This window comes from Pseudoliparis swirei, chromosome 3 (genome assembly GCF_029220125.1).
Source record: "Pseudoliparis swirei isolate HS2019 ecotype Mariana Trench chromosome 3, NWPU_hadal_v1, whole genome shotgun sequence".
In the NCBI taxonomy this organism is placed as follows: domain Eukaryota; kingdom Metazoa; phylum Chordata; class Actinopteri; order Perciformes; family Liparidae; genus Pseudoliparis; species Pseudoliparis swirei.
The window spans coordinates 19,575,557-19,588,657 of NC_079390.1; the positions used below are offsets into that span (position 1 = coordinate 19,575,557).

Here is a 13,101-nt window from a genome sequence, read left to right on the forward strand (position 1 = left end):
TATTTTATTACCTCCGTCTACCTCGAGCGAAAGCGTAAGATGCCGTCTGCATGTCAACCATGAGGGAAAAGTCAGACGTGTCTTCAGCGGGCTGAAAGTCAGCGCTGCCAACTCGAAATGAAACATGTAAAAAGACTTCAGAGAGCTTAGTTGGGAGTTTATTGATTCAATAATGCTTTTCAAGAGTGTGCATTTTGTGCAAAAATCAAGGATACCCCAAGGCAACGAGTAAAGGCTACACAATTTCTTTGTGCATATGCCAGGGATTCTGCTTTTTAAAATTTGGATCATTCTTACAGTAAGTGGTGCAGCACAAGCTGCCAAACAATACGGAGGACAAACAACCGAACATCTGTGCCAAGACTGGAGTGACAAAAGAAAAAAGAATAAAAAGTATTTATCGCACGTCAACATTCAGGTATCAAAGTCAATGTCTTATTGTATCCATTTTCTTATGCGAGCATAATAGGTCGAGAAAAAACTAATTAGACAGCTTCAGAACTTTGCAGTAATGGTGGCTTATTAAAGCAGCAGAGTGTTATGCAGATAAAATGAGACAGCTGTCAGTCGGGAGAGTCGCTATTCATGCAAGAGACATAAAGCGGGCCACGATACACAAGCCTGTTACAGCAGAGCGCCAGCGCATAGTCTTATTTGTAGACGTTATTTTTGCACTATTATCATTTCAGGCAAAGATCCCTCGTTTGACGACATCTGAGGTTACGTGAAAATCAATTTAATTTGGGAAGAAAACGAGTAAAGAAAGGCTCAAAGAAGAGGAACGCTCGGCAATGTTTTAGAGCTGCGAGGAGAAGACACGCCCCCATCTGCAGCCATGGAGAAAGAGCACTAAATAGTGGGAAGTCATCCTGAACAACACAGGTCTTTCTTTATGGTCTTCAATCATGGAATGGAGGTCTGGAAGACATCGGCCCACGTCTCAACGCCCTCACTGGTCTCTGTGAGCGTTTACGACATGAAATGGGGCTCCAGCAACAGAAAGAGAAACAATAAACCCAGAGGTTAGAGAGCCATGCCGACTCGGTGGCTCCTCCTTGACAACACTTTGCATTGTGTCCCGCCTCCATCGTCCTCCACCCCTCCCCCCGCCTGCCACCCTCCACCTTTGTCTTCCTCCCCGGCACACAGTGAGCCACTCCTGGCGCTTTTTCCCTCGACAATGCAGTTAGTGTGAAAGCCTAATAAATTACGGCCCTCTCCTGATCTCATCAAACGCAGCAGCCTGACCATAAGCGCAGAATGGAAAGGACCCCAAAGAGGGGTTAGTGTTGGGTCAAATCGCGGCGATTGTCTTCAAATCTCCAATGAAATTGGCTGTGCTTTGCGAAAAGCGTTCAAAAAAGGGGAGCGGCCTTTTTCCTGTTTGGTGTGAGAGGCTACCGAGGGTCATATGTTGGAAAATATCAGCCGAGAAATGTTAGTGCACATTTTAGGGGACATGTTACAGTGAGGCTTTTGGAATCTGCATGGATGCATTATTTGCGAACGCATGGAATTATACTTCATGTATACTTACCTAGTAGCCAAGGTAGTCACAGTGCCCTCCAAATATATGTGAAGCTTCCTGAGTGTGTAAATGGATGCTGAATTGAATGCACATCATCTTATTCTGTGGACACGATGAGAAAATAAATAATGAATCTATAATAACATGCCGGATATAAAATGCTTTTGCTTGGTTCCTCAATCTGTTCAAACAGATTCCCAGATCAATATTTGTGTGCCACCATATGACACTCAAGAAAGTCGATACAATACACTCAATTATTTACAAAGTGGATTATTACGTGGATTAGATTTTAATTTCTAATTCATGCAAAGTTGGTCTAATTTATTACAATGAGGAAAAATGTAAATGTGTATTTCCTAGCATATCATTTATAAAGTAGTATATAGTAGAATTTGTGTATGTTATTCCCCTGCAATGTTTCACAATGCATGAATAACTAACAACTAAACACTGTATTATTAAGCTACAAAAAGGTACATGTCGTTGACACCGCGCCCCTTCAGGTGCATTCAAGTTCACTCCGGTTCAGTTCTGGCAACAGCCACTCCTTCTCAGCACCTTGATGGTGTTACCCTGCCACCAGCTGCTCCCACCCAACCCAAAAACATCATCTATTTTGATCAGTCTGACCTCATCAATGTTCACGTACGACTCCTACACGGCCAGCAGCAGCAGCGGGCTTCTGCTTATGTGCAGCGTCCATAGGCAAGATTCGACCAGCCAATTAGACGGTGTTTGACATTCCATTTTGATCAAACGCTCCGCAGAGTCTCGGTGCTGCATCCGCTGTCAAGTCAACGGCTCCGAGATGCGTCTGCGCCTCTCTCTCGTTTCCATCGCAGTAGCTCACAGTCAATGTCACAGGAATATGCACGGAGAGAACTAAATACGGTGCATTTAAAAAACACACACACAAGCGCATATTGGGTTATAATTGCAGCACAAGGAAACAAAAAGGGCATCGTTGCCTAGAAACCCTAATATCTGTGTTGCTATACAATCAGATGTTTGTCTTTCAAGCTGAATTCACGACTCGGTCTCGAGTCACACGGAGCCATTTAAAAGCTCAGTGACACTGCATAAAAAGACTTGTGATCTCCGCTTCCACATTACCTTTTAGTGGCCACAGTTTTATTTGAGATTAGACAAAAACTAGGGGCGTGATTTAAATATCTGAGACGTTGCAGCTTGGCAAAACTGTCCCGAGTTTGTGCCACCGGAACCAAATCATTGTGGGCTTTTTGCTGGCGTGGCCTGAAAGCACCGCGGACCCACAGATGATGCTCGTCTCGAGAATGTGCTCACTGGCAACGACGCCAATTTAGACGGTAAACAAGTCCACGGAATACTGCGCATGGTGCACATCTCGCCTCGTTCCAACTCCCAGAAGACGCACTTGTTTTCTTTCCATGTTTCTTTTTTTTCTTTTCTTCTTCACACAAAGGCCGAGACGACTTGGCACCTGAGGGAGCCAGCCAATCACTGAGTCCTGGGAAGGAGCTGACTACCATTGCTAGGCATTACATCATGATGGTGAGTCACACCCTGAGATTAAGTCAGGGCTATGCGCAGTACCACATACACCACGGCTGAGCCTCCACAACAGCTCAGCGAAGGGAAAGTGAGACGATGTTTTGCGTCTGCGGGAAGCGCATCAGAAGCCTGGCCTGTCGTTACGCTCTCGTGGATAAACGCGGTTTCACACAGAGGTAAGAATAATCCTCAAGTTGTGCAAGTGCCAAGACATCCCAGCAAGTGATACTGGAAGGAGGCAGAGTTTTAAAAACTCTTGTGCCGAAACAAAAACAAGTGCAAAACAAAAAACAAACTGCAGGATGCCTCCTACACACTTGGCCTAAATATCAGTGGTGGCCAGCAGATAGAGCTCACAGACATTGCGTCTCCCAAAGCGTTGTTACAAGTCAACAAGCTTGTTGACCCGTTGACACAATAGGATGCAAATTAGTGCAATGACGGGGTACTATTTAATGTCAAAGTCTACTGCTGCTAAAGCATGAACCTAAATGCAAACTAACACACAACCTTAGATCGCCCCGCCCATAAGGCTATTATCTCATCTATGCGAAACACATGGGCACATTTGGCAAATCTCTCATAGCACCGAGGGCGGGAAACCCCATTTTAATGGAGAGCACGCTGGAGCCCAACCGATCCGTCTGCCGATACAAGCTTATGAGCTGTGAATTGTATCCATTGGCCTCCACTGACGTCACACACTGTTGGAACAGTTACATGGTGAGGACAACTTGTAAAAAGGTGAACTATAATCAGGTTAATATCAGGTATACAGTATGTTTCATTAGTTTGGGTATCTTATGGAACTAATCACTCAGACCATAGATTAGTTCAATAACAAACCGAGATTGACGCTGTTAATGTAGATTGAAACACTGATACACACACACACACACACAGTAGGGTCATTATTTTAATAATTTTTTCCACCATATTTTGACTAAAAAGAACTTCAAGCGGCAAATATAAGAAGCCAAACTGGCCCTGAACCTCCTCTGTAAATAATTGCCCCCGATGGGTGCCGCTCAGTTCGGGTATCCACCCACCAGTCTCTGTGCTCTGTGCGTTTGGCCAACATGAAGTGTTTTGTTGCTTCAAATGTCTTTTATATTCGGGTCAGCAGCATGTTCCACTTGTGTGCCGAATATAAATAGTGTGCATTCAACATGGACCAGCAATATTGGGTTTCGGAGTGCACTTCATTGCTTCTCATTACCCCCCATCGAAGGCAAGCAAAACAAAAACAAAAATGCAGGGATAAACGAGTGATTGTCTGAATATAAAAAAAAGTTGGGTCGAGTGACGATAATGGCATGAAGGAGTGGGCCCCACGGAAACACAGCAAGAGCCTCGAGCAGAGCAAAAACACAAGTCGCTGAGAAAAGTATTGTATGTTTAAATTGTGAGACACAATTACGCAGCATTGTGTGGAAAACAAGAGAAACTATTATCCCTGTGGACAACAGGTGTGCCAGAAAAGGAGCCGCCTCTCCAGGTGGTTTGAAAAGCAGGATTTCAGAGTGGAAACCTCCCCCCGTCCTTGAAGACAAACACACCAGGTGTGTGATTCCAGCTCGGCTGCTGAAACCCTGGAACAGAACGGCCGTATACCGTCTTACACTTTTACTTCAAGTGAGTCCCGAAGCTGCAGCGCCAGTGAAGACACCAACACAGAACTGGCCCTCCGGATAAGAGCTTTGTTGACAAATACATTGCCAGCAAGTCCGTGTAACTGATGCGCCCTAAAGACGGATAATGATGCCCAAATAGGTCTACAGGCGGTGACTGAAGTTGCACTTTCCATGCAGTCCTGCAGCGTCCTTGACTTCCTGTTCCTATTCGGAACAAATAAATCTGTTTTTGAAGGGTGCACTTTTGCTGTCACTGATTTTATTATAAGTTCAAAAGCAACCAAAGGCCCGAGAATTGGTTGCCAATTTTTTTTTAATTGGCGCCATGAGCCACCGCTGTGCCCTGCATTGTTTTCAGCGGCTCAAGCGGCTGAAGAGCAGACGCCATTGGCTGCAATGTGCCCATGTGTTCACGTGTGAAGTCGGAGCACGTCAAGTCCAGGCTGGATGTGTGCACATACGTCGTCATGGGCCAAAACGCCGGTTAAAAGGGACCCCATGAACTGTTGTTCACGCTAAAGGAAAAGTAAAGGGATCACTAGTATTATCGACTGTTCACCCTGTCACGAATTCCCCACCTTCCTAGTTAAATTCATCCTGCTTACATGTTTAATTAACTCTCCTGTCATTCCAGATCCTGTCATCCTCACCTAATTGTCCCTCATTCCCTTCACCTGGTCCTCACGCCCTTCTCACCTGCCTCTGATCACCTCGTTAGTCCCTCATTCCCTTCACCTGGTCCTCACGCCCTTCTCACCTGCCTCTGATCACCTCGTTAGTCCCTCATTCCCTTCACCTGGTCCTCACGCCCTTCTCACCTGCAGCCCATCCCCTCATTAGTCCCTCACTATTTAGCTCCCTCACTTCCACTTGTCCTCTGCCAGATTGTCTTGTGTGTCACCGCCAAACTTTCCAGCGAATTCCTAGTACTAGTTCTGATCTGCCTGTTACGACCCTGTTTGCCTGTTAACCCGACTTGAGATTTTTGCCTGCCCCTTTTGGATTTGTTGCCCTGTTTGACTGACCACCCGGTTTTGACCCTGCCTGAAACATTGAGTAAAGAGCCTCCTCCTGCATTCCTGTGTTTGTCGTGCTTTTGGGTTCCAGTACCTGTAACCTTTACACACCCGTCTGAATGGCAGGACGCCGGCAGCACGCGAGAAACAACAGACGCTCCGAGAGGTACGGGAGCCAGGACGGGCCGAACACGGAAGGGGGTGAAGATGAATGGCTGTTTCGATGAGTTGATTTTCCGCAGAGTTCACATATCGGCTTATATTGTACGCATAGCTTTGCATATGCAGTCGGCGGATGCTTGAGTGTCATCCGCATCAGCATAAATAAATAAAAAAGTGACAGATGAATGTTATGGCTAGGGACAATCAAGCAAAACCTCCCACTTCCTGCACCTACAAAGGAAACATTGCCCGGGATTCATCATCAGGAATGCAAATACCTCTGTGCCGTCACGTGTGCATGTAATCCCTGATAAAGGTTGCTGCAGCCACATCGTTTTCTTTCTATTAAGGTATTGTCTATCCAAGCATGTGTAAATGTGTTGTGTGCTTGAAACAGCTGCTCTGTTCAGTGAAGGAATGTAAAAGCATTGCTTTATTCTCACTGGAGGATTACGACAACTCAGGAGCCTGTTTGACTTTCGCAGACATAAATAACATCTGTCCACCAGTGTAGTCCTGAGGGAAGTAAGTTGGAACAGGGACGGACTATAAATAACACCGGGGCCCATGGAACATCGATACAAACAGTATCTATCCCAAATAAAGTAAAGTCCTTGCTTGTAGTTGTCCAGGCAGTTCAAATAGGACAGGCACGTCATGCTGGGTTTCCGTTACGCAGTAAAGTAGTCTGTCGTCACCATTCCAAGACTTGGCAGCTTCACTAAACCAAATATGACTAAAAAATAATGAAATGCATGGGTGCCAAGGAGATGCAAACTGCCCATCACCTTTCATACCCTTCATGACCAGACGGCAGCTTCAAAGACTGTTTTGAATCAGAACCACGCCCGGAGACGTTTTACCCTGCTCAAGGTTTTTTTCTCAGTTTTCTGTTTCTGTATCCATCAGAAAACGATACGTGCTCTCCCCGCCGAGACACCCATGTCCTCTTTGAAGAGGAATCAGGAAATAAGGAGTTATTTAGTAACAGAGCCAGGTTCCGTTCAACTAGGTGAAATCAAACAGAACGTGGAAAGTTTGGGGCGATTTCCACACTTTTTGTGATTTGGAACAAACGGACCCGGCAGATGATCTACAAATCGTAACCGTATGTTTAGGTGCAAAGACTCTACAACGATATCATACTCGTTTGGAGCACCAGAGGTTTCGAAAAACAAACAATGAAAAGACTTTCATGAATGAGCACTGGTTGCATTCCATCGGGTCGTGGAACCCTTTAATAACCAAATGAGTTTCCAAAAGACAGAGCAGGCTTTAGCTTCTGAACATGGCTGTGTCTAAATGACCTCTCCGATTGCATGACATTATCTTTAGACAGCTCATTTGTCAACAAGCTTGGTTGTTGTTGATTTGAAATCAGCAGAATAACTCGTCAGGACATAAAAGAATAGATATTTGTCATTATTTGTCATACAGTAACCCCCCCAAACACAGGCCAGAAATGTGTTGCTCCTTCTGTTTTTGTGTCCCCCACATTCAATTCTCAATAGAACGCCTTCATTGCTCACACAATACAAATCACTGGTCTCTATTCATGCACTGATTAATATGCAAAGACAGCCCATCCTCATCGAACAGTCAGGAGAGAAGAGATATAAAAGCCGGCAGTTATTTTTTGAGCTCATCCGTTTGGAACTGTCGGCCCTTTTTGATTCAGCGTGAAGAAAGAGCACTGGGAGATGACACAAAAGTATGGCTGACGGTATCAAAATCCACTGCCCCATCTCTCATTCACAGTTGTTTTGACCTGGATGATACCTTCTATCCACAGATCTGCAAACAGGCCACCAACCTCATTATGACCTTATAGCAATGTGTGAAGTATTGAAATAAAGAAAATCTGGGATTCTAACTGAGAATACTTATCAAATAACCATAGTTTGTAAGATAATACATTGACTGAGGAGAATAGGAAGCCAATTAATACGAACAAAAGGAGGAATGAATGCCCAATATAACATGCACCCAAACTTGTTATTATGACTCACGAAGAAATCCCTTGCTGATGATGGTTTCTGCTCGTATAACAGCTGTACAGCAGTAGCAGTCGGAGTTGTCGTATGCAGTATATGTCTCAATAGGAGCCGAGTCCAAACTGTGTTCTGAAATCAGAGCAGTGCTGGCACTGCTGAGAATTTGATCAACATCAGCTGCAATAAATTGGTACAAAATGTTAACGTCACTTTGGATGCAGCTTATATCGCGCTGCCACTACAGAGCAAAGTTCCAGTTTTATTCTGAGAGCAGACTAAAAACGCCTTATAATTTCCCCTTGTTTGGCTGCTTTTTCCAGTTGCCCCGAGTCAAAAATAGCCTGTATTATTTTCATAGTGGCTTTGAACTCACCACAGCAGTTAAAGTCCCATATGTGAGCCATTTAGAAGCTGTGTTTTTTTTTCTTCTCCCTCTGAATTTCAAGTTGAACTTCTTTTTCTTTTTTGAAGTTCAGCTCTGTGCTCGATGCACCAAAAACACACAGTGTTACTGTAGATCTAGAGGATCATTAAATAACCTTCACAGTTCACGTGGTCTTGAGATCAAAAAGCACACTGATGGAATTTGTTTTTGAACCCGATATCTAGACTTTAAAAAAAACTGCACAAACGGGATGGAGGTGCACAGCAGAAACGTGGCGGCGAGACCAAACGCAGCATTTGAAAAACACAAAGGCTGCATTGGCGGGGGCTTGTTCCAGTTACCAACGGCGAGAGAAAGAAATACAATTGAGGAAGTCCAGTATGAGTAACAGTCTTGTGACTCTGAAACACTGCTGAACACAGGCTGTTCTCTCGCCCGCCGCTCATTGCTTAGGAGGGCCGCGGTCGAGGGACCAGAGAAAGTCGTCGTCATCTCACGCTCACACGGTTTTGTTGACGAAACAATGAGTTGATTTCATCGGCAGATCTATAAAAACCGAGTTCCTCCACAAAGAGTCACACAAAAGCACCGCTATAAACCTTGTGTTTACCAGAACGGTGTCAATTAGTTCCTTGGAGGAAAAAGCCATTCTGTGGAAGATGTACATCACAAACGTTATTCTCACCCAAAGTGCGACCGTTCACTGTACAGCGGGGGGGGGGGACACACACACACACTAATCGCCCTCAAATTCATAGTACAACGCACAATAACACTTCTCCCCCCAAAAATAATCTTCAGATCAATCATGGGTATGAAGATACGCCGCTTTATCAGTGCCATGAGGAAGGATATTTAAATGCAGGAAAGTCATCACACTGAAAATAACGTCATCCACCGATCTCGATATCTGAATAAACATTTCGACGCCGAGCGACAACGAATCCCAAAACTTATGTGGTCTGAATCAAATTCAGGCGTGAGCAAAGCATCCCCTCTCCGCAAACCTTTAACTGACAACTTCACTTCCCCCCCAAGGGTGGCACTCAGTTTGACTCGAGAACAGGTGTGACAAATTGGTGTGCCTCCCCGATTAGCCTGCACCACCTCTCACTCTTTCGGGTTGCAGAATGATTACTTTTGGATATGGTAGATCCCTCCAATAGCACAAGGTCAGGACCGGTAATAAACACTAGACTCAATCCATCCGGCTGCAGACTCTTTCTTCACCTCTAAAATCATAATCTATCTAATCTGGCCTTTATTCAATCGCTTGTTTTGAAGGTGTTGTGGCTCTGCACATCATTGTGACTAGACTCGAAATTAAATTGTCATTGAACTGGAACAGGAAACTGTAAATCAATAAATGTAATTAAATGTCCCAGCCTTCTGACTGTGCCATACCGTCATTTCCCTTTTCATAAATCTGGCGCCAATCAAATGATGTGATCAATTTCTTTGAATCTCTTCTTCTATGGTAAAAGACAGACTCAGTTGTCTAATTATCTCCCTTTTGGTTCCTTTTGACTTTCCCTTTTCGTACGAGGTGCTGAGAACTGCGGGGGTGGCAGAATATTTCAGCAGGATTGCGAATCACAGCAGGTGAAAAAAGAAAAATGACATCCCGAGTGCATTTGGTACAGTGACAGGTTCAGACATCGTGTCGGTGTGGAAGGTGGAAGGCAAGAAAGTGTTGATTTGAAAATACCTTGAGAATATTGTGAAACTAAACAAAAACCTGTGTTTAGCCAATGTCTGCAAAGGTTTGAACATACTGGCTGCATGGTCACACAGATCGACACGTTTCATACGCACATAACACATTGGATCATGGCCAAGACAACAATCACAAATACCATACGTTCAATAATTTGTCCACCAGAGGGTACTGACATGTTTATTTATAAAACTGTGTGTGTCTAGCTCAATATAGGCATCATGTCTTGGTCACAACACGTTCATAACAAATGGGCCCTTGGTCTATCATCCATCCATCTGTCTATTGAATATGTAAATACATGAATCAGCATTAAAAAAACAGGCAGGTGTTTCGTTTTTTTGACAAAACTAAGACTGGGGGCAAAAATATGAAATGAATGAAAAAAACTGCTGACATTCAGAATTTGGAGGAAGAATGGTGAAGCCTGAAGTAAGCATCATTCTCGTATATTGGCACAATTATTATGAAATCAAATTATTCTTCCCCTCTCCAAAAAGACCCGTTGGGGGTCCTCAAACTCCACTTGGAGCACAGTTGCAGTCTAAAGAAAGAGGGGCAGATGCAGGGAGGGGACGGAGGATGAGAGAAGCGGGAGCGGTGGGGGTCTAGGGGGGTAATGGGTCCCCTCCTCCCTCCCTCCCTCCCCGTATAACCATGGGAGCGCTTGGATTGGATTCTATTGTATACATTGAATGAACTATTCAGTCGCCCTCAATGGATGACGAATTCCCTCCCAGCCAACCAACAAAATAAAAAATAAAAAAACCGGCGATGAAGTCAGTCAACGTCATTTTGCGCCTAAAAACGCACTGCGCTATGAAGTTGGAAACTCAACTGTTCTTATTTAGCCAGAAAGAAAAACTTAAGAAACGGAAGTTATGTCACATTAATGAGGTCATAAGCCGTTAACCGACACACAATCAGACTGGTGGCAAACTGTAGAATCCCACACCGACACAAACGTAGAATAATGAGTTGCGTGCCAAATCCGAGCGAGCGGTACGTGGCCGCATCTGATCCGTCATCGTTAGAAAGTTCAAGCGCGTGCATACTTGTGAGAAACACATTTGGAATTTGGTCCTGATCAACCGCAACCAAAAAGCGGAGCGGGTTTTCCCCAGTCCGACTGAAACAAAAAGCATCCCCGCGATGAGCGGGGGACGCTCCGGCGCACACCGCGTCCCCGCCGCGCGTCCACCGCTGACCCCGCGGAAGTGAGGACGCCGAGAAGGACTTCGAGTGCGCCGTTGAGTTGAGGCTTTATTCGGACATTTGAAGCGTCTAACGGAGGCTTGGACGAGGCTCCAGGGGACCACAGAGGCACCACCAGTGATAATCTCAGCCGGCATCAACGGACGTTTACCCGCACAAATTCACTCTCAGTTCGCAGGCGGATACAAAATTCATTACACCATTTTTTTACGCAGCACGTGTGGCTCATGTTTAAAATATATATATATAGCCTATATTAAGGGGTGAGAGCTCGGGATGGCACGCTCCTCTGTGATGGGCGGAGATATAATAATAGAAAATGTGCCTGAGGCAATAACAGCTCCTGATACCCAATAATATATATATATATATATATATATATACCCCTAAAGAAAACTATATATATATATATATATATATATAAACTCGAAAGGCGTCGCGTGTCGGTACCCCACGCAGTCTGTAGCTCACACGAGCGACGAGCCCTCTCACTTGTCGGAGAAACTTTTGGTACAACCGTGGTACAATGATTTGCGGAGAGCACCGGCTCTCGTCGGGGACGAGGAGGAGGATGCTGCTCCGGAGTCAACCGCTCGGCCCCTACATCACACACGTCTGGCTTGTGGGCTTCAGCTCTTGGATAACAGTATGGAGATAACAAAATGCAGCCTCTCACCTGCACAGCCAGCGAATAGCAATCCCCAGACGAGGTCCCGTATGTGAAGCATTGTAATGTGTCACAGATATTCTCCTTGAAGAGCAGACGCACTTTTAAAAACAAGCGAGGTGCCTCTGTTGAGGTAGAGAGAGAGAGAGTGTGAGAAGGAGAGAGAGAGAGAGAGAGAGAGCCGTTCCAGGGACGACAACTGCTACCGGACGGAATTGTGGTCCTTGTCCCTGCCCGTGTTCACAGCACAATGAGTGACAAGCAGTAGCCGTAGCACGCACTCACACACACGCATCCACTCAATAGATAGTAACACGAATTACTCCGCCCGATAGGCAGTACCCCCCGCGCGCGCGCGCACACACACACACACACACACGAGGGGGCGGGCTGAGGTGAATGCAGTTACAAAGTAGTGCGCAGAGCTGACAGCGGAGACAGCAGATGGTCACTGGGGGCTCTAATTCGGATTACTGAGCTGACAAACCAGCTAACTGAGGTTTAGAAACACATGGAGCGAGATAATTATTCTAAATTGAGGTCTAATTAATGTGTAATAAAAAAATTAGAAATGAAAAACATTTGATCTATCAATGAATTATTATTATGAAATGTTTTTTTAAATCAAATGTAGCCTATGTTTCAGTAAATCAAGGACTTATTTTGGTTTCCATGTCAAGTCTTTCCAAGTTATGTTCTTTAAGTAACTATTTTATTTGTTGGAGTGCAACTGTTCTTTCGTTGTGGGAAGTTTATAAGCGTCACTTCCAGAGGCTTTTCTTGAAGCAGAACAAGATGTTAACACAGCATTGACGTATTATCACTGTACAAAGTTATTGTGGCGAAGCTGTAAGCAAAAACTGGCTTATTTGCACATCCAGCTGCTTGTCCAGAGCATGAATTTAAAATCAGTGAAATACCGCTTTGCAGCCAAATATGGTGACGTGTAATAATCGCATCGACCTAACACTTAAAACATATACATGCAGCATATGCTGTATATCATGTTTATACCACTGTCACATGTGACAGTGGTATAAACAAAGATATAAATCTTTAAACTATAGTTTGAAGTATTCAATAGGTTTATTTATGGACTGCATACTTCACTGGCGAGCAGAAGTATAGAGTTTACATTTTTTGCTAATTTGCAGCTACAAAAAAATAAATAGAAACAGATTGCCAACCAGGGTTGCCGTTTGCTCTCCACTGCCTGCAGTCCATCGTTCAGGAATCAGGATCAGGAC

General features: G+C 44.7%; 1 protein-coding gene across 1 annotated transcript in view; it reads right to left on the bottom strand.

Moving 5' to 3' along the window:
* ncam1a (neural cell adhesion molecule 1a) overlaps positions 1 to 12,088 on the bottom strand; it is a 244,752-nt gene extending 232,664 nt beyond the window's left edge. Inside the window, 1 exon segment of the mRNA XM_056439533.1 lies at positions 11,864 to 12,088. Within this exon segment, the coding sequence (XP_056295508.1) occupies positions 11,864 to 11,915 (52 nt within the window). The 5' untranslated portion in view covers positions 11,916 to 12,088.
* Between the last annotated feature and the right edge of the window lie 1,013 nt (positions 12,089 to 13,101).